A 25,419-nucleotide genomic window follows, 5' to 3' on the forward strand; every position below is an offset into this window, starting at 1 on the left:
CAATGGCGTCTGCGGTTTCTCTTGCCCTGGTAAAAAACCATGAACCCATGAATGTTAGCAGGAGGCCACCAGCGGATGTTAGGGATATAACCTCAGTTGTGCGTCTTAGCATCATAAGGTGCCCAAGTGAGAGTACACTGAGGCTTAAAGGTAAATCTGACTGGCTGCTGGCTTGTATGGTAGTACTATGGAAGCCATGTGGCCCACTGATTAGATCAGACATCCTTAGAGTACTAAGTCTCAAATCAAATGAAGTTTATTTATAAAGCAAATTTAAAAACAACCAGAGTTGACCAAAGTGCTGCTGTTGTTCCTGAATCACAATCAAATAAATGCAGAAAATGTAGAAATGCAACATATGCTGCAAAGACAGATAAATTTGTTATTTCAAGTTTATCGTTGGAGACTGATCACAATTGAGGCACAATTGGTTGAGCCAACGAAAAATTATAAACTTCTTTGCTCGATTTACTGGCAGGTGGATCCCAACGTCAAGGCGCATTACCGCATCTACTGGATCTGCTTCTCCCAAAAAATAATCAATTATCAATTATATACTGCACCAATCAGTATAACAGTCAGAAATCGATGACATCAACGTGGCTCCCAAGTAAAGGAACACCTTTGATCTAAATCGTAACTACACCTTGCACCTTTCCACTCCCTATGAACTGTACCAAAGGCATTTTGAAGCAGAAAAACACTTGACTAAACAGGAGCTGCATTCACTTGTTGGCAAGAGGAAAAGGTATATCAAAGATCTATAACAATCCATTTGCTCCTACAGACCCAGAGCAGGTAAGAATAATATATTAATTTCTTTATCTTATATGTAACCCATCCATAAATCCTGTTAGTTACAGTCTAGTTTCCAAATATTACTTAAACATGAATAATAGACATAATAAATAGAAATGAAAATCGGTGACAATACTATAGTATTGCCTTTTATCACCATACTGTCTATCACCTACTGTCTGTGCAATTAACTCTGATGGCCTAAATTGTGATTTTGTTAAAGGTTCAGTGTTCATCAAATAATGAGGTTTTAGTTAAAAAAGAAAAAGAAAAAACAACAAGACAAGTAGAATTCAAACTGAATTAAAGCCCTCAAAAAGACAATTCATTTTGGTTACAATAATAAGAATAATCCTTACAAAAGGGCCTCCCACCGTTCGGTGCTCGGGCCCTAATAAAATAATAATTAATTAAAAAAAAAATTATTATTATAATAATAATATTTTATCTCCATCTTGTTTAGATGACACTCATCTCAATTTGAAGTTGATCTGATGAAAGCCCTGGGACAAGTTCGTCAAAGTAAAAATGTGAAAAATGTGAAAAATGGCCACTAAATGCAAAATGGCGGGCTTCCTCTTGCTTTTTTCAAAGTGCACCTCTAGACTTTTTTGTTTGTCTGGTCATGATACACCTGTGTATCGATTTTTGTGAAGATCGGTCAATGTGAACGCGTTCCAGGGGGCGCTGTTGAGCCATTTTGCCACGCCCATTTAAAATGACTCCAGAATACGTTTTTTCACAGAATTTTCACCACTTTCTAATTTTCTGCAAACTTTGGTAAGAATTTGAGCATGTTAAAGCCCTCAAAAAACCAATTCATTTGCCTGAAGAAAAAAAAAAATCCTTACAATTTCAATAGGGCCTCCCACTGTCTCCTACTGTTCGGTGCTGGGGCCCTAATTAAGTACAAAAAAGTACCAAAAAATAAAAATAAACATCGTACATCTCCTTCATAGTATTGGTCTCTTAAACCCTGATTAGTATAAACTCTGTGTTATTATAAACATCAGATTATAGTGTAATGTTCACTGTTAAACTTCATTTTGTCTGAAAATAATCAACGAGGCCGTTTAATATGCTTGAAATAAAACAATTATTCCTCTGTCCCATAATAACAAAACATTTTAAGTTTTAAGTTAATTGATTGGGTATCCAATGCGCTCACGTGGCTTCCGTAGGCGGAACGGTTTCGTCCAATCAGCGCTGGAGATGAGGTTGTTGACAGTTACATTTGAGCGATGATTGCTTAAAAATCAAAAACATTACAACGGTCCCGCCTCTTCCCGGAAGCTGACAGTCATCTGATTTTTCTTCCCTCTATGTTTCCTCATTAGCTTCAGCACTAGCCAACAAAACAACCGTCCTACCTTCCTCCCTCCTCTCTTCTCCTCCTCTTTTCTCTCTCTTCTCTTTCCTCGGGAGTTAACACAACTCCTCCGTCCACCTCCAAAGACATGGACGAGACGAGTCCTCTTGTCTCGCCGCTGCGGGACTCCGGTGACTTCAGCTACGGTCCCACGGAGCCCACCAGCCCGCGGGGTGCGTTTGGAGGTACGCCGGGCTCCGTGGTGCGGATCCCCGCCGGCAGTCCGGGGCGCAGCCGGGAGAGGCAGCCCCTCTTGGACCGGGACCGCGGGAGCTCTCCGCGGGAGCCGCACCGGAACGAGTTCCCGGAGGATCCCGAGTTCAGGGACATCATCCGAAAGGCCGAGCGAGCCATAGAGGAGGGGATCTATCCGGAGAGGATCTACCAGGGATCCAGTGGCAGCTACTTTGTCAAAGACTCACAGGGGGTAAGAAGAGCAGCTGCTGACTCACATCTACTCATTTACTGACTGTTGCTGCCATGCTACAGTTCCCGTTTCTTGTCATATACTGACCCGCTGAGGTGTGTGATCCTCAGTCTTAGAGGATGCAGCAGTGTTTTGATCACAGTGTTCCGAAAGGCCTCTTCTTCAACCAGCCTGTGATGACTTGGCAAATAGGTTAAACGGCATGTAAACAAACCCCCGAAGCTACAAGTTTCAACTATAAACAAGCCATTTTTAAGAAGAGATTATGTTTAACTGTTTTAATGTTCACTAAAGTCTTCTTTGGGGTTTCAGCAGTTGATAAAAAGCATCCATTGCATGCACAACACACAACACAGCACTGACTGTATGCATAAGTAATGAATTACAAAATACACAAAATAGAAACAGAAAGAAAATGTCTCTAAGAATTGAGCGAATTAAATGCAGGTCGGACAAATCTCTTCTTATTAACAGTAGTTGCTGCTAAAATTACCCTGCAGCCTCGGTCACAGTTTAGGTCATATACGATTTTCTGGTGATAAATAGAGCCCCCTCCTCCTCCTCCTCTTCCTCAGCCTGTGTTCCCAAATGACCCCTCACGTTTTCTCATAAGTTTAACAGCCATATTGAAGACTCTCGTTCTTGTATTATTATTGTACAACAGGAGGCTTTCAATCCCTGATATAGTGGCCTCCACCACTTTCCCAATCAGTCTCTGACTTTTGGACCCAGCTGTATGGAGACAACGAGTCAAATGTGTATGCATGTCTTGAAAACACAATTTTCAAATTTAGTTTAATCTTTATTTAATCAGGCAGTCTTGTTGAGTTTTTCAATCTCTCTTTCAAGAGAGACCCCAGAACAGGAGACATTCACAATCAGCAAATAAACACAACAAGGACTTAATTAAAAACATTTACAAGAATCGTGAAAGACGTCAGATAATCCCCATCTCTGACCCACTGTCAGTTGTTAACAACAACAACAACTCAGATGCCCTGGGTGTCACATTCAGCCTTTCATTCAGCTAGTTTTTCCCATTTCTTAGTTTTTTTCTTTCTGTCCAAAGTCTTAAGCGTAACAGAAAGTGCTGAGCTCACACCTTTGATTAGGTGCAGCTCTTGTAAGCGCTTATTCTTCGAGTGCTTGGCACTATCTTCAAATAGCTCCACATTCAAGACAAATCCATGAATCAGTACACGGATCATTATACATTATATTCTTTTCATTTGTCTACTCCTATAACATCTCCTGACTCTTTCTAATCACGCCGATTGACGGTAAACTTTGATCGGCACTACTCGAGTCTACCAGTAAAAGAATTGAGCAACTCACAGATGCTCTCCTCCCACAGTGCCCCCATCTACATTGTGTGTTGTGTTCAATCCATGTTTTTAAAAAAAGGGAAGTGTGTCTTTGTGGCTGGATCCTCACTCATTTCACTTTCATTTAAAATCTGTTTAAGACAAGATAATCCAGGTCTTTTATGTGCCACTTTCACTCCACTCATTAAAAGCTTACCAAACAGAAATGTGTATTGTCTGCACATTGCGTGAGGTTTTTATCCAATGGCCTGCTCCCCTAACCACCCCCCCTCCCTGTTTCCTTAGTTAGTCACCAGCGTGCTTAGTAGTCATGTGCTCGCTCTCTGTGCGAGGGTATAATTCTCATCTATGACCAAGTTTCATGTTGTAATCTGTGAATGTGTGTAAAACTTGCATAATGCAACATGTGATGGCTACATACAACTCAAAAGTGACTCTGCAACCAACTCCTCTTTCTTATCAAACTCTGATCATCAGTCGTCCATACAGACAGACAGACTGAAATATGATTTTCTGCAGAGCACCGTGGCTGTGGACAGTTTCATTCCATCTCAGTCACAGTGGATTTAAATAGTGAAACATTTTCAAAGCAGCATCGTCTACCTTTTTCTCACCCTTCTGTATGTTACATATCTTTCAGTCTTATTTTAAAGTTTAAAAAGTAAACTATTATCCTTTAAAATGTATATTTAACTGCCTTATACACATCCAAACCCTTCTATTTTCCTCTATTCGTAAATGTTTCAACTCTAAACCTCTCTATCTGCAAGTCATTCTCATTTCCCCCTCATTTTCTCACTCCGCAGAAGATCATCGGCGTGTTCAAACCCAAAAATGAAGAGCCCTACGGCCAGCTGAACCCCAAGTGGACCAAGTGGCTTCAGAAACTGTGTTGTCCCTGCTGCTTCGGTCGTGACTGTTTGGTCCTGAACCAGGGTTACCTCTCAGAGGCCGGGGCCAGCCTGGTCGACCAGAAACTGGAGCTCAACATCGTTCCCAGGACCAAGGTATTGACACACACACACACACACACACACACACACACACACACACACACACACACACACACACACACACACACACACACACACACACACACACACACACACACACACACACACACACAGTGGTACCACATCACAAACACACATTTTTCCTCCCCTAATACATCTTCTCCTCTGTAGGTGGTTTACCTGGCTAGTGAAACATTCAACTACAGTGCCATAGACAGGGTGAAATCTAGAGGGAAAAGGTTGGCTCTGGAGAAGGTCCCCAAAGTGGGGCAGCGCTTTCACAGGATTGGTTTGCCTCCAAAGGTAAGACAACTATTTTTTTGTGTTTTCATTTGATGATTAATTTCTCTCAAATATGTATCAAATACACACAATCTGTCCAGTGTTTTGAATAAGGAAAATGACACCCTCCAAAATCTTGACTGAAAATGGTAGAAACCTGTTGCCTGTAAATGACATGAATTGTGTTATTGCTCCCGATTAATTTCTTGCATTAAATGCCATTTAACCTGCACCTGAAATACACAGATGTCAAAATATCTTTGTTTGGTCTGGGATTGAGATGAATATCAAAAATACACTCCGTTCAATTCAGTTCACTTTATTACTGATGTTTGAAACAACAGTTAAGAAACAGTGTCAGTGCAGGATCCATTTAGTAGCTCCCCTGGTGTTTCAATAAAAAACACTGAAAAACAAATTATTCTCTATGAAGAGCTTTGTGGGGATTGTTAATTTCAACAAAGTTCAACAGATTGATTCATTTACCGTTTGTAACAGAAACACCCTGATCTGTTTCCCCTGCTCCAGGTTGGTTCCTTCCAGCTCTTTGTTGATGGATACAAGGACGCCGATTTCTGGCTGCGGAGGTTTGAAGCAGACCCTTTGCCTGAAAACACCAATCGTCAGCTCCAACTGCAGTTTGAGCGGCTCGTAGTGCTGGATTACATCATCAGGAACACAGGCACGTGGTCACAGTCCTCAGCTTTCATCATTTCACAAAATGGAAAAGCAGAGCAAAGACAACCAGTTGTTATAATTTATAGTGTTAGTCAGATTCAGGGTGGAAAAAGTAACTAAATAGATGTACTCAAGTAATGTACTTAGGTAACACTACTTTATATGCGACTTCATATTTGTGCTCCACTGCATTTATCTGACAGCTGTAGTTACACATTCCGATTCCGATTTTACACATAAAACATACTGTGTGACCATTTTATATAATATGACGCACTGTTTTAAAAAAAAATATCCAACCTGATAAATGTAGTAATACATTGATCCAAACAGGATCGAGGGAAGTAATAATTGTGTTGGCAGCAGGATGGACTGAGTGGATTGAATTTATATAACTTTATTTAGTGTGAACTGTGAACACATGTGGCTAATCATCTGTTTTAATAGGGTCAATATTGGTTCAGACACCTGTGCAGCTGACCGGATCAATGTATCTCCTCTTCACCCAGTTATATATGTTACTTACAGTTATCATTAGTAATAAATCTATATTAAGTATTATGTAACAGTTCAGTCTGTCCTTTAGAAGTACTTTTACTTTTGATGGTTGAAGTACAATTTCCTGATTGTTGCTTTTCTAATATGGTACCGCTACTTTTACTTGAGTATGACATCCTCATGCTTTACCTCTGATCAAGATGTTGTTATATGGTCAGGGAGAGTTTAAAGTACATCATACTTAAAGGAATGTATGTACTTATCACAGGCTAAGTATCCCGGGTTGAATTTGAATCTGTTATTTGCTTTTGCAGACAGGGGAAACGACAACTGGCTGCTGAAGTACGACTGTCCAATGGACCCTGTTGGAAACAGGGTGAGGATACACAGACATGCACAGTGTCAAAAACGTGACATGCATTTTTAAATGCTCATGCTTTGGCTGAATAGATGTTTTATATGTATTTTTCTGAACTAAGAGTTGAATTCTTTTATTTCCCCTCACACCCTCTCTGCAGGACTCAGACTGGGTGGTAGTGAAGGATCCCATCATCAAACTGGCAGCCATAGACAATGGCCTCGCCTTCCCCCTCAAACACCCCGACTCCTGGAGAGCCTGTAAGCAGTCACTTTTACATTCAGAGTACCTTAAAATATATTTTCCTGAAAATAGTTTAGTTCCGTTACTGTAATATTTCCTCCAGGTTTTTACACATGATGTTTACAGTCGTTAATTCACACTGGTATTGTCCAATCACCAGACCCGTTCTACTGGGCGTGGCTTTCCCAGGCCAAAGTTCCTTTTTCCCATGAAATCAGAGAGTTGGTCCTGCCCAAACTGTCGGACCCGAATTTCATCAAAGACCTGGAAGAGGATCTGTATGAACTATTCAAGGTAAGGGCGGACATGGAGTAAAGATTCAGCAAAGTCTGTGTGGTAAATTATGTGAGGAATTATGTGAGTGAGAGAAATGGATTCAGACATTGAAATAAAGGGAAGTGCAAAATGGAGAGGAGGAAGACTCTTCTGTTCTGTGTTTGTAAACATTATTTAGAAGGTGGATATTTTTAAAGGCAAACTCAAGACCCCAAAACCTTATTCTATTTTACTTTTTCAATTATTTACCTTGTCTGAGTTGTTTTCTACTTTTTATCTGGTTTTACTCACTCCTCATTTTATCTTTTATGTTTTTTTCATTTCTTTTCAAGTATTTTATTGTTTTATTTTAATAATTTTATCTTTCTTTGTTTACCTGCCTTAGGTGATTCCTCATTTCATATTTATGAGATTTACACTTGCGTTTCCTCGGTTCCTGTCAATATTGTTTTGCTCCATATGTGGATGATTTATTGCTTTTATTCTGCACTTTGTATTACATTCTTTGTATAAAAGGTGCCATACAAGTGAAATCTGATTGATTGAAGATGCATGTCTTGTACTCTGTGTCTTGCAGAAAGATCCTGGTTTTGACAGAGGACAGTTTCATAGACAAGTAGCCGTAATGAGGGGACAGGTGAGTTTTCTCCTATCTTTTCTAAAAAAATTGATCTAGAAAATAAAATCTAAAACTGGAGTATTACCCTTGAAATGTAAAGTTTCTAGCACTTCTGTTTTGGCCATTTGACCTTTGCTTTAAAGAATGAATTCCCCTCAGTTATTTTTTTTTTTTATGTACTCTTTCTGTCTCCCTTTTCATACGATCTCTCCAGATCCTGAACCTGTGCCAAGCCCTGAAGGACAGTAAAACACCCCTACAGTTGGTCCAGATGCCCCCAGTAATTGTCGAAACAGCCAGAGCACCTCAGAGAGCCAACAGTGAGTCCTACACACAGAGTTTCCAAAGCAGAAGACCCTTCTTCACCTGGTGGTAGGAACGGAGCAGCAGAGAGGAAGAGCAGGAACAGCAGGAAGCCGGAGCGGGGCAAGGACGGTCCTTGCAGCGGCGTCGCTGGAAGGACCGTGTTTTGTCCTGAAAATGGATATAATCATTACCCTCCCCTCCTGAACGTAAGGATATTTTGGTTCCTGAGAGAGGGTGAATGGGTGGAGAGATGAGGCCAAAAGAGGAAGAATCTCACAACACTCCTTCCCTGTTTGCCTCGGTGCCTTGTTGTGGATGTCAGTGAAGAATTCACGCCTAAATGATTCTATAGCTTCCTGCGAGACGAAAGGTTTTCAGCAAGACTTTTTTGTTGGACTCCTGGGTGCATATAAGGTTTGCTCACACACGTGTGCGCCAGTCAGAAGCCTCTAATACTTACTGGATGAGAGGTGTTGCATTCCACGTTTTTGTTTTCTTTATACCCTTCTGCCTTTTTAATATTCACTTGCATTGTCTTTCCCATGCAGTTAAAATACGGGGCTGGTGAAAGCGTCAAAGCCACTACTTACTATCAGAGAGTTTTAATTTTTAACAAATAAGAAATGTTATGGATACGATTTTGGATCTTTGCGACTCATGGGTGTCTTTACCCAGGGAACATAGGCCATGTGAACTGGTTTCACACTTGTTCCTAGCTCCTCCTAACCGTCTTGATTAGAATCTGCAAGTCTTCTCGGGTGATAATGGAAAGCGGAGGCACTTTTGGGTAAAATAATCAAGCCGTTTAAGATCAGATTAATATGACTGGGTCACCTGATTTGTCCCTTCCAACTGATGATTAAAATCATTGGTGAATAACATATAATGATCTCGTCTACAAGCAGGTGGAGGGAGGCTGGGTCACGTTGATTTGTGTTAATTCTACTGCTCGTGGGGTGGACCGAAAAACAACAAAGTAACTTCCTGCTGTACTGAACTGACATAAAATGTAATGTGACAATGCACTGTATAATTTTTATGTAATATTTAATGATAGATTATAATTAAAACCTACTGCATTGAGACAGATGACTTGATGTGTTTGTGAATGAGAAAAGTGACAAAACACAAATATGATTAATTCTGCCAGGCTTAAAGTGCTTTACTGTTCTTGTATACTGTTTATAATTACAGCTGCAGACAATGTTAGACATGTTATCAATGATTCTTACAGTCGATCACCTTTTACAGCTGCTCTTATCAATGGTATTATATTACAGATGGATCAAGTGACTACAGAAGGTGTTTGTGAGAGGAGCTGCTTGTGGTGGTTCCACAGACAATTATCACCTGACTCTGCAGTTCCTTCGAGCTGATTTGTTTTGGTTTTACATTACTATTTTGGTTCTTTCTCACAGCTCTCATCAGCTCTGTTTCCAGCCGCTGCAGGCAGTGGTTTTCAGCGGAAAAAGCTCTGGCAAAGTCAGCACAGATTGGCAGACACACACACGCATATGCACACGTACCGTGGCTGGTGAATAAAGTGGAGCCTTCATTAGCTAAAGAGACAAATATTTCCTCAGGGGTTTGTGGAGATTTGGTTTACCTTTAAGCGTTGGACTAATCCCACAGGAGGTTTACCAGACTGCTTGTGCTGGGGTATAATATGTAGAGTACATAGCAGAAAGGGTCTAAAGTTAGGAATAAATTGTGAACTTTCACACATAATCCGTCCTAATTCACAACTTCATCCCATTTTCTACCCTTGTGTGTTATTTCAAACTCCAGGCAGCTTTTAGTGGAGGATGTGGTGAAGGTAACGCTTAGAGTCTTGGGCACTGTCCTGCCTGGCCGAACCCAACCTCCATGACGAAGGTTTGAAGGGATTTTGGTTTTCTGGGATATCTTCCTCAGCATCCAACAGGAATTTGTCCGGACTTGGCGCCAAGGCAGTCTCTTCATCCTCGACAGAGCAGTCTGATAACAGCTCCTCAGGCCTGGAACACAGAGAGGTCATTCTGGTATACTTTGAGCATATTAGACTACCTATCAATAGGCTCACTTTGCCACATAAAATGCTGTTGTGTCAACTTGTTAATTATTGAGGTTAAAACACAGAATGATTCCAAAAAACCTCAGTGATAAAGCTCACATGAAATGAGCTCTGCTACTCAACAGACCTAGAAATGACATTGTTAAGATGCTGTTTCCACAATCGGCATGAACTTTACTCAGTCAGTTATGGCTGTCCTGAGGAATACATGAGTAGATTACTCGTGCCTCTACCTCCAGCAAGCTTGGGCTGTAAATGGTTACAGCTTTAACAAGGTACTGCTACTCCAGCATGGCAGACTTGGATGATTTCTTTCTGTAACATAGGAATGACCATTCACCCACTGAACATATGGTGTAGTGTAACATTCCTAATAACACTTGGGCCACTTTAGCACATTGAAAACTCTACCAAAAGGTTTATTCCTATAGTCCAAAAGTTCAACTCAAAACATTATGCATATAAATCAAGTTAGGTGATATCAACAGAAACAAGTGTGACTCTGCAGCAGGTATAATATTCACTGTGTTCAGAGTATCAGGATTTTAATATTTGCTAGTTAGCATTTAACACAAAAAGAATGTCTTTAGCATTGAAGGTATAAGATTGTCCACAATTAAAATTTTGAGCTGATGATGAAAAACTTACGGTGTCAACAAAGCTCTTCCTAAGCAGCAAATGAATATCTGAACCACATTTAATGGCGACCTGTCCGATCGGGTTGAGACATATCACAAAACCAAATGTGAAAAATCAGAGGATCACAAAAGCAATCTGGATCAGGGCCATGAACGGAAACAATTATTGGCATCTAATAGATGTTAAGTTATTCCACTCTGGATCAAAGTGGTGGACCGACCGAACCAGCAAGGCCAGCGTCGCCACTTTTAGAGGCACATGACTAAAAAATGTTGCCGTACACCATTTTGTTATTACTACACCACTCTGCAGACTCACACCACCATTTTACCATTCTGAGGCATTTCATTACTCCTCCAACAAATCTAATTTCATCTCAGTGAGGAATGCTGTAAGAGAGAGAGAGAGAATGAGTGTGAGTGTGAGTGTGTGTGTGTGTGTGTGTGTGTGTGTGTGTGTGTGTGTGTATTGGTATGCAGAGAGAGGAAGACATGCTCTTGTGAGGTCATGCTGAGTTAGTTAGGCACATGACACCTACACAGGGTATTTTATCATGCAGAGGGAGTCTGGATTTAAATTAGCCACGGCCTTGAACTTAAAGAAGGTCAAGTAATACAGTATTTTTCATTATTAATGAGTAAAAGGAGATCAGAGATCTACTTCACCACTCAAAACAAAGTATCAAGACCGTTTCTCCCTTCATTTATTATTTAACTCCTCGTCTACACATCACTTTTCACATGCTTTCTTTACTTTTTTTCAGGCCTCTTGCCATTTCACACTGACCTGACATATCCTGAGGCTCTAGGCTGCTTTTGGTCTCTGTGTCCTTCCACTCTGATGCCGGCTCTATTCCTTGTTCGGACTCTGAGCCCCACCAAGGCCCTGGCGAGTCCTGCCTCGTCCTCTCTCTCGTCCCTCTCCCTCCTCTCCTCTGCTCCCTCTATATCTGCATCGACTCCACGCCACACCAGCTTCGCCCGCTGCTTAGCATCTCTGTCTCCTGCTGTTCTGAACAGCCTGCGCAGTTGATGCACGTTGACCCCCGAAAAGATATTGGAGCATCCAAGCTTCCTGCTGGGTCGAATGGAATGATTCCACTGGACAGGCAGACCATCGTCAATGAACGCTGGGGCCTCTGCCATGTTGCGAGAGCTTCCAGGTGATGAGATAAGGAACAGGAGGATAATTTCAGGGGAGAAGATGAGGAGGGGGACAGACAGGTAAGCTGGGAAGGGGAGAGAAAGGAAAGAGACCAAAGTGGTCAAACTGAAGAGATCACAGTACAAGCCAAGTTCAAGTCACAATTCCATGGATGCAGCCAAAAAACCTGGTTACCTCTGCTCACCTCTCCTGTGTGACTTATCTAATTATACATGGGTCTTCATTGTAGAGGGAGAAGTGACACACATGCACAGACCCACTGTCAAACAGCGCCAAATGAATTTATCACTTTTTCTTCATTCATCCTACTCTACATTAATTATTTGGGCCTAAATTGGACCATTGAGCAGAGAAAACTTTGTTCAAAGACCAAAGACATTGAATGTCATAGTAAACCAGAGAATATTCACATCTGAGAAGCTGAAACCATGAGATTTTTTGCACTTTTGCTCTGATAATGACTTTGGGCTAAAACTAAGCGAAGTTTTCAGAGGTTAACTGATGGAAAATCTAGGCAAATAAAATCCTACTATAAGCTTAACAAAGAAACTGACCTTTTAGAGACAGGACAGAATTGCTATGCAAAGATAGGAAATGAAATAGAAACCAGACTGTTGCCTTGATCTGTTAATTCAATTCCTATTACTACAAGAAAAAGTGAGTTTTTATGTCATATTGGAGGAACTGATATCCTGACTGATATTGTTCATGCTTACTCTAACAAATGTCCTATCTCACACTTTTAAAGAAAGTAAAAATCCTGGATCCATCCCCTGAATGGGATTAACAAACATTTAATGAGTTCCTCGCTGACCCTTACCACATGCTTCTGCCAAGTTTCATGCAAATCCATTGAGTAGTTTTTGTGTTATCTCGCTTGTAGACAAACACATGAACCAACCAACAAACCGATAGACAGGAGTGAAAATATAACCTCCTTAAAATGAAAATGATTTATAATACAATCTATGCTGAGAGTGCTTACCTTTCCCTATGTAGTTTGAGTGAAACCGACTCCAACAATGCAGTACAGGCAGACAGACCTTATTACTGCAGCAGCACGCAGACTGTAACCTTCATAGCCGCTAATGCTTAGCCGACCCACTTCCGACCAGTCTACTAGTGGCCTGTGGAGCCACGTGAGGACGTAAGGGAGTCATCAAAGAGTAAGCCATTAATGATATCAGCGTCCAGGTGCTCACAACTAAGAGCCAGTCTGCAAGTAAAAAGACAGACAAACAAACTGAATACACAATCAAACCCACAACATGCGGCCTTAAGAAAGACAGGAGGCCTTTACAGGCCCCTGCATATTTAAAACAGGAGAACACTTACTATAGTTTCAAGCTGCAAAGGGGGCCACAAACAATGGGTGACCCCAATGTTTTGTACGTAAAACAGGTGCTGCATAGTAACTCCTTACTCTATGTCAAATACATTTTGTTGTGTTAAAAATGCAAAACATTACAATAACCTCAGAAATGAAGTTTAATACATTTATGATTGTACTTGTTTACTTTCCACCATTGATAAATAAGTGTTGTTGTGTGTTCGTGTTGCTGCATTAACACTGGCTTCTATTTTCTTGCACCAGCTGTAATTTTACAACACACCATGTGCGTGACCCTGTGTCAGTGGATATGGGGAATGATTCAATTAGAGTATATGTAGAGCTCTCTCACTGTAAACAGGCCACTTGGCCATTAGGTTAGTTAAGTTGAGGTATAACTAAAACACTGGATTGCAGCTTAAGTCTTCTGCTATCCCGTGAATGTTGGACTTCATCCCCTCACATCCCATGTTGACATGCTATTTTTAGATTTCTGTTTGACTAAGTTGCCCTGTCATCTCTTGGTTGTTGGTATGGACATATATATGACATTTGGATTTTTTGGTGTAACAGCTGGTCACCTAGTGATTCCATTTCCTTACCATCTGTCGTGGGGTGAGAACCCATGTAGTGTTATTAGATCTGCAGCCTAAAAGCCTGGCGTTGCATTTATACATAGACTGTGAATGATGGATTAAAAGCCAAAGCAATTATAGCTTTATATAGGAAGATTATATTTATATAGAATCCTTCAAATGTTTCTAAAATGACCAGCATATAATTTAGTTTTTTTATATAATTTATTTATAGCTCTCTCTGTGCTCTTGAAAGCAATGACTGACTTACACTGTACAGTCCATGACATTGTGGATATGAGCTTGACTGATACACAATAACACAATGTTAAGCTTCTATGGATATCATTGTCTAACTCTGTGATGTGGAAAGCAGCTTTTGCAAACTACAGAAATAACCAGCTATCTCCATGATCTACTCTTGCACCAGAGTCATGGTCCATAGAACTACTACTGGTCAGCATCCCTGAGGATCTACCACTGTCATATTCATAGAACAATAAAGTACTAAATTAGAAGTACCACAATGCAGCTATGCCTCTGTCAATCAGTGCAGTTTCAGTCCATCTAGGTGTTCCTGGTATATTGCATTCACAGTAATATGAAGTCACGTGACCTTCAACCTTTGACCACTGAAATCTAATCAGTTACTTTTTGAGTCCAAATGACAACTGGGGAAAATTTGAAGAAATTCCCTGAAGACCGACTTGAGATATCATGTTCAAGAGAAAAACAATTTGTTTTGTGAGGCCACTGTGACCTTTAACTTTGAAGTTTGACCAATCAAATCTGATCAGTTAATCCATGAGGGAATATTTGTGCCAAATTTTCAAGGATTCACTCAAGGTCTTAAGATAACATGTTCACGAGGCAAAAGAAATGGTTTGTGAGGTCATCTTTGAGTCCAACTGAACAATTCTACTAAAGTTGAAGAAATTCCCACAAGGGTTTTTTGAGATTCCATGTTCACAGAAATGGGACGAACGAACTCGCTGTTGCTGACATGGAGGCACCCATCAACCTAAATTTGCCAAAACTATAAACGCCACATTGCATCCAGATTTAAATGAAGTGGATGACCATGTGTCATGGAGAGTGAGAAGGATAGTCACACAAAACCTCAGACACGCACGATACATAGTTTGTTTCCATTGCACTTGTGTTGTGACGTTTGTAAACGATCCCATTCTTTTCAACGGCTCTTTGATATGAACTAAGGGAGCCGAGTCGTACTTGTCTGAGAGCCGTTCTTTTTATCAGTGCGCCCACATTTCATTCACCGCCTGCCCTATATAAATAAAATCCACACCAGTGACATGAACAGTGAGAACATTCCCCTCTACGAGAAGGACAAGGGGGAACTTCTCACCCTTCATGCACTACATTGATATCAATGTAAGCCTTTGTCCAATAATAATGCCCCATTGTTTCCCTCAGAATTGTTTAATGTTTATTTGAAGCCATTTAACATAACCAGCAAGTGGTTGTAATCAATTTTAAACCCAAGACGGTCTTCAATTTGAGAAATTGAACTTTCCCTCAGGCTATGCGCCAGTGTTGCGTAGGTGCCTGCTATAAGGAAATTTACAAATAACCTTAAACTGTTAGCAACAGTGATAGCTAGTTATCTGGCTGACATTAGTCTCCTTAATTCAGTTTGAATACTGCTGAAGCGCACGCTCCCTCTTCGTGTCTGCTCTTTGAGTACGTGTGGCTCAACACATTTCATACATTCAATGTAAAGTAAATTCACTGACAACCCAGGGGGATATGGCGTTACCTTGGGTATTGTTTACAATGCAGATTACTGACATTAGGTCTGGAAATACCAGTAATTTAGTGCTGCTAAACCACACATGCAAGAAGAAATTATAACGGTGGAACACCTAGTTTTAATCTGTTCCAAATCGATAAATCATCATCATCTTAGTGGTAATTTTGCAGATAAACTGGGTAACCCCCGTCCCCTTATAAAAGAATAAAGAGAGATCCATCCATAAGATCCGGCCCCCTTCAAAGAGCCATGATTCCCAACACTCCATTGCACCTGAAGGCCACCTAATTGAAAGCATATGAGTGGGCAGGTGTGTGGTGTTTAAGGCCTCCCCTCCAGCAGCCTGCAGCTCACTGGTGTTGTGTCAGAGGACCCAGGAGGTTTTCTACTGAAGATGTGTGGGCTGCTCACCGGACTGCTTAGGCCTCAACTGGCTTCTCTCCCGAGGGCACGAGTCATGATTCAACAAAAAGCAACTTACATCCACGGCAAACCGCCTAAAAATAAAGTCGGTGCACTGGTAAGCTTATAAAATCTGAAACTTTTGGTTTTCTAAGACATTTCTTAATATGTACATTTAAAACTCAACTTATTTTTAAAAAGTTTAGTGCTGAGGTTTCTACCATGACTGTCCCTCAGGAGACTGTGTTCGTGCTGACTGTGATGACTCTGACATTGATGGTGCCCTCTGGTTGGGTACTGGCGAACCTGGAGGGCTACAAAACCCGGAAGTGACGAATGCGGCCTTTGAAAGCATCGTCTTCACCTGTGAAAGCCACGTGTTTGCTGTCATGTGTCATTTGAACCTTTTGTGTGAGTCTCGGGGACGTGATAATACAATAAAATCAAGTTTCTCAATTTAACTCGTCTTTTTAAAAAAATCAAATGCTGCAGTTCTCCCTGCGGACCAGTAGGTGTCGGAAGCTGTAGGCGGAAGTGAAACCTTGATCTGTGTGTGAGCTGAACTCGCTGCAGCGTCTCTTCAGAATAGTCACAACAGAGACTATCTGTAGAGCTTCATCAGCCCGGGACTGTGTTTTCTGGGTCCAGCTAATGTGTCTTTCGAATGCACCATGAAGCCGCAGCTGACCGGGACGAAGACACGCTCCCCCGCCACACAAGCGGCCGCAGATGAGGCTGCTCTGTCCCTGGAAGAGGAGCTGGTCGCGGCCATACACGCAGCTTTCGAGGTGGCCGTGCAGATCGCAGTCAGCGAGGTGAAGAAGCTGCTGGGTCAGACGACGGGCGACACGTACGAGGACGTGCGACGGGAGAACGAGTCCCTCAGGCGGAGGCTGCAGAGAGCTGAAGCCATGTTGGAGCCCGCGTGCGTCCTGGAGAGGAGTGGAGTCCCTGTCCCGTGGACTGATCACCCGTCTCCAGCTAAATTCAGTCCTGCAGCGGTCGGTGTGCACAGTTGTAGAGGGATCACAGGTGAGGCTCCCCCTGCCTGTCACGGCTGTGCACAGCAGCCTGAGAGCAGACACGAGGAGAAGATATCAGCTGATGTGAGGCTGCAGCTCGTCAGTCATGCAGCTTCAGAGCCAGAGGAAGAACTTAGTAATGCATGTACCAGTGGTATGTATTTATAGTTTAAAAACTTTCTTCATAGTGGGTTTACTTGCATAATAAAACAAGACATTCAAAATCAGGTATTCAAGTAAATCAGCTAAAGGGACATTCGACAAGTGAATGACAAGATAGGTGAATAATAATAAACCTTTTATGTAGCAACTTTCAAATCACTGTTACAAGGTGCTATGCATGTTTAAGATGAAAGTTGAAGGCAAACTATAAGAAGCAATTTATAGATCACACAGCAATAGAGCACAGGTACAGAAATAAAACAAATATTAAAAATGAGAAAAGAGTAAAAAAATAAGATAAAACATAAAATGGTAAGAATACAACTAGGAAAGCAGACCAACAACAACACAGCAAAGTTCCATATTTTGACAAACCTCTGACCGTTGCCAGATAGTATTTATTGTTTGTGCATTATTGTTTTCTTGGATATGACTCGTGTTTGATAATTTCCCCAATATGCGATAATTTTAATTGCATCAACATTTCACATATGGCTACACTGATATCCTGTGATCTTTTTGTTTTTACAGAAGTCACTCAAGCAATTTCCCATGTAAGTGTGGTGAAGGCAGAAGGCGTCAAGCAGCCCTGTCAGGAGACGACTGCTCACCATGTGGCTCCACTCCCCAGCAGTGATGCAATGTCCCCTTTAGACCAGATTACAGTAAAGCAGGAGAAACCTGAAGAAGAAGAAGAAGAGGAGGAGGATAGAGATAGTTTAGTTTGCTGTTTAGACTCGATCAAAGTGGAGGATTTTAGCCTGGAGTCTGTGTCCGAGTGGGAACAAGATATGCTGGATACTCCGAGCCAAGACCTGAACCCCCAGCCGTCCTGCACCAGGACTCAGGGTAAGAGTGAACTCAGCGAGAGCCTGAAACAATCGCACAATGTATGTCTACAGCAACAAAACAAATCAGTAATTCATCAGACTGAAACCAGTCTATTTGAAACAGCATTTAGAAACCGATCACCACAATGATACAGATGATAACACAGTTCTGTAACTGGACTAACACTCAGTAGAGCTTATACTGTACCTCTGCCAAGGACCAACAGTCTCCTACGATTCAATCAAGCTGCATCAAACTTCACACACATTGATATCAGGTTCCTAAATGTGCCTAATTCTTTTCATCAAGATCCACTTATTATTCTCTGGGAACCCATATCGCAACCTTCCACCAAGTTTGGTGATAATCTGTTTATTAGTTTTTGTGTAATCTCGCTTACAAACAGAAACCACCAGACAGGGGTGAAAATATAAGTTCCAAGGTGGAAGTAGTTATTTCAGTAACACAGCTTCAACAGCTCATCTCAATAATAAGAAAACCTTTTATGGAAGATAGAGATTTTGTTTGAGATGTCACATGGCTGAAAATCTCTGATTCTAGACTATCGCTGTTGTGCATACGGTGAATTTGTCTAAATGCCCATTAAGGAGTTCCTACTCATAGACTTTGTAGTTCTTGTTTTTTTACATTGCATCATATATTTGTGCTGTTCATATATTGCATGCGTTACATTCAGATCCTGGTGCCAATGTCTGGCATCTGGACTTCCATTATGGCTACCACATAACAATGTTTTCTCAGCATTTTTTAATCCTGTCAGACCACCAAATCATTACAATGGCCCCTATGCTCACATAGAGATTTGCTGTGTATGCTTATGGCTGCTTTAAGCCTGTATGTTGATAGAAATAATATGCAACTAAAAAGCTTGATACAAAAATTCATTTTTTTGAAAGGCATTAAGGTGAAAACAAAATTCAAATTTCCTACAGTTTTAAAATGCTATTTGTTTTTGTTTTTTTTACAGCTCATCCTCCAAACATGACCCCAGGCCTTCCACCGCCCACAGATCTTCCCTCCCTCTCTTCTGAGTTTCCCATCTTCCAGCTGGAAGAACCGGCTCCGATCCCAGAGCTTCGTCCACAGACTTATGGAGTCCACATGAGGACCACCCACACCATCGGCAACATGTACTCCTGCAAGCTCTGCGGCCAGACCTTCCACCTGCCCAGCTTGCTGCGGCGGCACTCTGGCCAGTGCCAGCAGAAGCACCAGCAGCGTTGTCCGCCGCCCACAGCTGGAAGGAAGAGGAGCAGACTGCAGCTTTACCCTCCGGGCTGCAGCCCCTTCCGCTGCACAGAGTGCAACCGAGACTTCAACCGCCTGGAGAACCTCAAGACCCACCTCCGCATACACACAGGAGAGAGACCATACACCTGCTCCGTGTGCTCCAAGTGCTTCCGTCACTCTGGTGCATTAACCAGGCACTTCCGTATCCACACTGGAGAGAAGCCGTACGTCTGCGGACAGTGTGGGAAGTCGTTCAGAAACTGCGGGGGACTTAAATTCCACCAGCGTGCACACAACAAGCAGCTACAGTGAAGAGGGACTAAATGGTATCAAGGTCTTCAGGACCAACCTATTTATGTGTGATACAAACAGCAGATTTTCTTTTTGGGTGCGATCATTTTATGTTTTAAAATCTATTTTCACAGGTTCATGACACTGATGGAAATTCCTGGGCAGACATGATATATCCCTCACACACATAGTAGCCTATAAGAGCATTGAGAATTTAATTCTATAAACAGACAAAAATGAGCAAAGTGCCAACAACAGTCCCACTCTTTCATTAAGTCTATCAACATGTCAGTGCTACATCCGAGTGACTGATGACCGCTCCTAACAGGGTCTTTCCTGTTCTGTCCCACTTTTTCTGCCAAGTCTCCCCTTTGACATTACAGCTATTTAACGGCTCTCACCCAGAAAGCAGCATCGCAGCAAATTATTATTGATCTGCTTCATTTCAGTGGTGATGTTCTGTGATTTAGTGTCCTCTTGGTAGAAAAGGACAAAGTCTCTTGTTCGGCTATTTAGCTGCGTACTGTCCACATTAATAATTTATTGATAATATGTGGAAGCTTTTAATGCATTTGTAAATGTAAATGCCATTTATTTTAAGGATATTATGATTATAAAATTAAATCACTGAGTCAGGTTTTTTTTTCTTTTTTGCGGCCAATCTTGTTTTTCTAATCATTTATTTATGTGCATAATTTATACAAACCAGCATCTAATTTTGACATTATACAGAAAATTGGCCAGAAAGCAAACAAAGGATGTATCATTTGTTGTATTGCACAACAAATGTATGGCTTCCACTCTCATTCATATATATATATATATATAAAGCCTTTTTAATATTTGATTTAGTTAGATGTGGGAATTTAACTATATTTACTAAAATCACTGACACCAGATCAACCTGTTCTCTGCAGAATCACAGTCCACCTCAAGGTGTCAGTTGTTCCCTGTGTACCAAGTGTTCAGAGTCAGATATATGTATTCATTTGCTTTTATGTAATGTCTCATTGTTATTGTTCCTATCTTTAAGTACTGCGTTTACATGATGCTGTCTGCTTATTGCTTTTATCAGTGTGAATGCATTTTTCCATTTACGCCATAAGATCCTGGGTCTGCTTCGTCTGTCAAAACATTTTGTAAACCCTGTTTTAAAAAAGTTATTAGTTTAAACAGCAACGGTATTTGAAAAAATTAATTTTGAAAAGAACTGCCTGGTACAGATTTGCAAAGAGAATGAAAACGTGATGATCTGCCATTTCAGAGGACATCTCACGAAACAGTAAAGATGCCAAGGGCACATTCAGATAACCTATAAAAGGCAACAAAGACCATATCATACATAGACTATTCAGGTTTAGAATGTATTTTACACCCCATTAGTCTCATTACCAATAAACAATAACTGATCCTTGCAAAATATTTCTTCAACACAAAATGAGAAACTGTCACAGGAAATTTAAATTTTTTGGGCTCAATATGTTACAGTTGTAGCTAACAAGACATCACATCCGTTATAAACAATGGGTCCAGAAATCTGCACTTTCTCCTGTCTTCACAATAACCAGTTTGATGTACAGCGGGGAGCAAAATATTAAGTTAACTGCTTACAGCTTAATTTAATCATCCTAGTGTCCCAGTGGATAGTCACGTCCCATCAAACCCTGCCTCTGCTGAGTCAGTAATTTGATTAGTTGTAATAAGGAAATAAAGGGTGTGTGTGTGTGTGTGTGATGGTATGCAGAGAGAGGAAGACACAGTCATGCTGAGTTAGTGAGGCACATGACAATATACACAGAGCATTTTATTATGCAGAGGGAGTCTGCATTCAAATCAGCCACAGCCTTAGATTTAAATAAGTTTACACATCCCTTTTCACATGCTATTCAGTCCACTTTATTCCTTGTTCGGACTCTGAGCCCCACCGAGGCCTGAGTGAGTCTTGCCTCCTTCCTCTCACTTTTCAGAGTAGTTTGAATTAGAGAAATGTCTTCCTCACTGAAGCAGATGTCAAACGGCAGCTCATCAGGCTTCTGTAGTTTGCCGCCGTTATCAATGGCTGCAAAGGCATCTGGCCATAGTGGTTGCTATGGGAACCAAAGGTTCACGATTGAAATACTGATATAGTGATAAAAAATAGAAAAATACACAAGTAACAGTGAAGACAATAGAGACATGTTTTGAATTCTATACGTACCCTCTTTCTCTGAAGTGAAGCGACACACACTCCACCTCTCCTAACTGAGAGAAGCGCTCTCTCAGTTCTTGTGTCATCGACCTGCGGATACGGCCGACGTACACCACCCTGTGCTCGTCCTGTTGGAGAGTTTTACAATCACTCACCATTCATTGCTTATCTAGGTGAAAACAACACTAAGTGTAATATTTTACTGTAAGTTTCTTTATCCTCATTTGGATGACCCTACACGAGCAGTATTGAGGCATTGTTTTTTTTACGTATGAAGAAGTTGTCACCATTTACTTTAATTGTATTTAATTTTGCTGCATCCTCTTCAGGTGCTCTGGGCTCTATGGACAGAAATGCGTTTTGTGGTTAAGCAACGTTTTCTATGTGATCTCAAATTACGTGACAGTGATTTTCAGTTAATAGAACTCTATTGTTTACAGCAACACACACGTGGTGTCCACAGCTGCTGTGCCCACACCACGCTACACAGAGAGCTGCTACCGGTGTACCCTAAATAATCGTACCCCCATTACATATGCTTGTATTGTACAAATAGTTTGAGATGTGAACTCAATACATTGAGTGGATAACCCAAACCCATTCAAATAATGCACAAAGATCTTACATTAAGTTAAATGTGCATTTTTCAAAAAAAAACTTCAAAGATTCATGAGGGATGACATGATATTTTGTAATTGACCTAACAACAAAGGATCAAAGCCTAACAACAAAGGATCGAAGGCAAATACCTAAAAGTGTTGGTTGTCACGGGCAATCAGCCAAATATACAAGAAGACAACACATATCAGTCACTCTTGTTGGAAGCATACACAAGTCCAAGAGACAAGCACCTACAAGCTTTGGATTGATATTCGTGATTTAAACTTCATTTCACTGTGTGTGCTGACTTCTCCAAGATGAATCGTCTCTGTGATAAGGTCCTCAGGAAACATCAAGGTGAGTAAATTCAGGCAAAAACCTGCTTTCACCAATGTTATTGATCAGATAAGCGGCCATTGTTTCAGTTTGTAGCTCAATCCCAACAAACTGATGATAGTGACTTTCTCATTTGCAGGTGAACCCTGTGAGGAGGTTGGCAGGTTGAGAGGAAGGAAAAGGAAAGAAAGAGATGATGAAGAGGGAAAACCAGAAAAGAGGAAGAGACGACGTGTCCTTGACTCGAATGAACACGACTCAGCGGAGGCTGATATGATTCGAATAAGCAGGAAGAGAAACTTCTCTGCTGATGGCGGGGAAGTGAGAGAGAAAAAGAGGAGGGTTGTTGAGATGAAGACCCTGGATGCCTCAGGAGACAACCCAATAGGTGAGTAGGAAGTGATTAATAGATTAATGAGTCACATTAGGTCACGTGTATTTAATGTTGCTCACAACTGTAGTTAAACAAAATATTTGTGTCTGTGTAGTTGACCTTGAGGCCAAATACTTTGTGCTGGGTCAGCTTGGTGGAGGAGGCTGTGGATCAGTGTTCGCTGGCTTCCGCAGAGAAGATCTTGTTCCGGTAAGTAACACACATACACATACATATATACACACAAAGACACATACACACACACAATAGGGCCAGAAAGTGATAACCAAACTTGTGTTGTTGTCTTGTAGGTGGCGATCAAGCACATACCGAAGGAAAATCTTTACTGCAAACAAGTGGTAAGTGACCAACACCGACTACTCCACCGTGGCTATCACCTCACTCACTTTCTGAATGTATTATGGATGAACTGTTGCTTTTGTTGTGACTCTTCAGTGCCTGAATGGAAAGAAGTTCCCTACAGAGGTGGCCATAATGCTGAAACTGACAGCAAAGAAAAATGACTCCGTGGGGACGTCAGCACCAGTATCAATACTGGACTGGTATGACCTGGGCCATGAGTTGATCGTGGTGATGGAGAGACCTGTCCCTGCCATTGACCTCTCCACATATATAAAGCTCAAAAGAGGCTCTCTACAGGAGGGGGATGCCAAGGTAAGCTGCAGGAGGATCCTATTCACTGTGCATGAGCTGGTCAACAGGTTGATCTGTGTAACTCCCTTTCTCTCTCTCTGTAATCCTCTCTGACTGACTTTATAAACTCATTACTTTTCAACATGGAGGAAAGTTCATATTGAGACAACTTCTACCATTGTTGCCTGTCACACGACTGAACTGCAGTTTACACTCCTGGTATTTAAAGTAGTGTCACCTTTTCAGTGTCATGTATATAAGACGCAGTGGAAACATGCAGCCCCACCCAGGACCAAGACCTTATAGTTGTTTCAAGATCACATTCGTGGAATGTCTCTGTCTCTGTCTCTGTCTCGCAGAACATAATGAAGCAGCTGGTGGACGCAGCCATTGGGCTGGAGAAGAACGGAGTCTTTCACCGGGACATCAAACCTGAAAATATCCTGATTGAGATTGGCCAAAGTGTCCCACGGGTTCGCGTCATTGATTTTGGGCTGAGCTGTCTCACGAAGAAAGGCTCATTTTACAGCGTATTCTTTGGTAAGATGCCTGGATTCTACTCTGATTACTTATTTGTGACTTTTACATAAAAACAAAGCTTCGCCTCCTCATCATCCTCACTGTCTCATAATCATGTCTGTGTATTCCAGGCACGGAAAAGTACGCACCTCCAGAGTATTGCAGCTCTTCTGTCTACAGGGCTGGTCCAAGCACAGTGTGGCAGCTTGGCACAGTCCTGTATGAGATGCTCCACAATCAGGGATTCATGACCAAACGCTTCCTCAGAAAACAATTGAAAATCAGCAGCGGACTGGGCAAAAGTAAGAAAACCACACATGTACACAAACCTGTCAGCAAACACACATCACACACTGCAACGGTCTTCTTCATCTTTCCTCTCTCTTTTTCACTCTAGACCTCAAGGATTTCCTCCAGCTGTGTTTGGAGAAGGACCCTAAGCTGCGTCCCACCCTGACAGAGCTGCAGCTTCACCCGTGGCTGAGGGAAACATCGCCTCCTAACCCTGACAAAAACACCTGATTTTAGCAGTGTAATGAATGTATAATATATATAATAGATCTGCTGCAGGAGACTGGTCAGAAAACCCCCTTGTGTCACTGACTTTCTGCCAAACGCTGAGATATGGTTTGCACTTTAACTAAATGCACAGTATGTACTTTGTTTTTCATTTTGATCATTAAAGAATCATTTTAACATCGTAATAATGTTGTTTGGTATCATATGTTTTCTTGACTGCCCTGTTTCTGGTTTAGATCAGAGTAGGGGCCTTTAAGCTGGGGCCCCCAAAGGTATTAACATCCATCCCGAGTGATTCAATCACAAGTGATCAGCACTAAGTTCAGATCTGAATGAGGATAATTGAATTTTAGTCTACTACACTCAGTTTCTGAAATTGACTCGATACTCACTGAAAATGAATTCAGATATTCTCTCTAAAGCACTGAGGCACTTAGACTACAACTGACTTGATTCTAACAAAACTTTAATATTATTCTATTAAGAGATCTGTATGAATACTTCTCATCCTTACAGTTTTTCTAAATTGCTAAATCACAATTGA

At 41.3% G+C, this 25,419-nt stretch overlaps 4 protein-coding genes across 5 annotated transcripts; 3 read left to right on the plus strand and 1 right to left on the minus strand.

The window, feature by feature from the left end:
- The first annotated feature begins 2,073 nt into the window (after positions 1-2,073).
- pi4k2a (phosphatidylinositol 4-kinase type 2 alpha) lies at positions 2,074-9,277 on the plus strand. Its single transcript, XM_035171664.1, has 9 exons — positions 2,074-2,594; positions 4,726-4,926; positions 5,104-5,235; positions 5,743-5,896; positions 6,705-6,766; positions 6,909-7,008; positions 7,152-7,285; positions 7,845-7,904; positions 8,101-9,277. Exons 1-9 carry the CDS (start codon positions 2,256-2,258, stop codon positions 8,260-8,262), a joined length of 1,344 nt encoding a protein of 447 aa, XP_035027555.1. The 5' UTR covers positions 2,074-2,255; the 3' UTR covers positions 8,263-9,277.
- A 52-nt stretch (positions 9,278-9,329) lies between these two features.
- On the minus strand, positions 9,330-13,182 carry avpi1 (arginine vasopressin induced 1). 2 transcript variants are annotated; one of them, XM_035171923.2, is made up of 3 exons: positions 13,034-13,182; positions 11,671-12,112; positions 9,330-10,189 (listed from the first exon to the last, which is right to left on the minus strand). In XM_035171923.2, the coding sequence occupies exons 2-3, from the start codon at positions 12,027-12,029 to the stop codon at positions 9,988-9,990; spliced, it is 561 nt and encodes a 186-aa protein (XP_035027814.2). In that variant the 5' UTR covers positions 12,030-12,112; positions 13,034-13,182; the 3' UTR covers positions 9,330-9,987. The 2 variants fall into 2 exon arrangements, with proteins under 2 accessions (XP_035027814.2, XP_035027823.2); XM_035171932.2 differs by having other exon boundaries at positions 11,671-12,039; positions 13,034-13,179.
- A 2,803-nt stretch (positions 13,183-15,985) lies between these two features.
- Positions 15,986-21,106, plus strand: LOC118118458 (zinc finger and SCAN domain-containing protein 2). The gene is made up of 4 exons (XM_035171661.2): positions 15,986-16,247; positions 16,367-17,305; positions 17,845-18,162; positions 19,133-21,106. Exons 2-4 carry the CDS (start codon positions 16,801-16,803, stop codon positions 19,705-19,707), a joined length of 1,398 nt encoding a protein of 465 aa, XP_035027552.2. The 5' UTR covers positions 15,986-16,247; positions 16,367-16,800; the 3' UTR covers positions 19,708-21,106.
- Positions 21,107-21,229: 123 nt separating this feature from the next.
- Positions 21,230-25,060, plus strand: LOC118118584 (serine/threonine-protein kinase pim-1). Its single transcript, XM_035171719.2, has 8 exons — positions 21,230-22,831; positions 22,950-23,198; positions 23,299-23,393; positions 23,495-23,542; positions 23,640-23,858; positions 24,197-24,377; positions 24,488-24,658; positions 24,754-25,060. The coding sequence occupies exons 1-8, from the start codon at positions 22,792-22,794 to the stop codon at positions 24,876-24,878; spliced, it is 1,128 nt and encodes a 375-aa protein (XP_035027610.2). The 5' UTR covers positions 21,230-22,791; the 3' UTR covers positions 24,879-25,060.
- Positions 25,061-25,419: the final 359 nt, after the last annotated feature.

Source organism: Hippoglossus stenolepis, chromosome 2, assembly GCF_022539355.2.
Source record: "Hippoglossus stenolepis isolate QCI-W04-F060 chromosome 2, HSTE1.2, whole genome shotgun sequence".
Lineage (NCBI taxonomy): Eukaryota > Metazoa > Chordata > Actinopteri > Pleuronectiformes > Pleuronectidae > Hippoglossus > Hippoglossus stenolepis.

Coding starts and splice junctions, on each gene's coding strand:
- pi4k2a (XM_035171664.1), top strand. CDS start 2,256: ATGGACGAGACGAGTCCTCTTGTCTCGCCGCTGCGGGACTCCGGTGAC. Junction 5,236..5,742: donor GGATTGGTTTGCCTCCAAAG/GTAAGACAACTA, acceptor CCCCTGCTCCAG/GTTGGTTCCTTCCAGCTCTT. Junction 7,009..7,151: donor CCCCGACTCCTGGAGAGCCT/GTAAGCAGTCAC, acceptor TCCAATCACCAG/ACCCGTTCTACTGGGCGTGG.
- avpi1 (XM_035171923.2), bottom strand. CDS start 12,029: ATGGCAGAGGCCCCAGCGTTCATTGACGATGGTCTGCCTGTCCAGTGG. Junction 10,190..11,670: donor AGAGCCTCAGGATATGTCAG/GTCAGTGTGAAA, acceptor TCTGTGTTCCAG/GCCTGAGGAGCTGTTATCAG.
- LOC118118458 (XM_035171661.2), top strand. CDS start 16,801: ATGAAGCCGCAGCTGACCGGGACGAAGACACGCTCCCCCGCCACACAA. Junction 17,306..17,844: donor TAGTAATGCATGTACCAGTG/GTATGTATTTAT, acceptor TTGTTTTTACAG/AAGTCACTCAAGCAATTTCC. Junction 18,163..19,132: donor GTCCTGCACCAGGACTCAGG/GTAAGAGTGAAC, acceptor TTTTTTTTACAG/CTCATCCTCCAAACATGACC.
- LOC118118584 (XM_035171719.2), top strand. CDS start 22,792: ATGAATCGTCTCTGTGATAAGGTCCTCAGGAAACATCAAG. Junction 23,543..23,639: donor ATCTTTACTGCAAACAAGTG/GTAAGTGACCAA, acceptor GTGACTCTTCAG/TGCCTGAATGGAAAGAAGTT. Junction 24,659..24,753: donor CAGCAGCGGACTGGGCAAAA/GTAAGAAAACCA, acceptor TTTTCACTCTAG/ACCTCAAGGATTTCCTCCAG.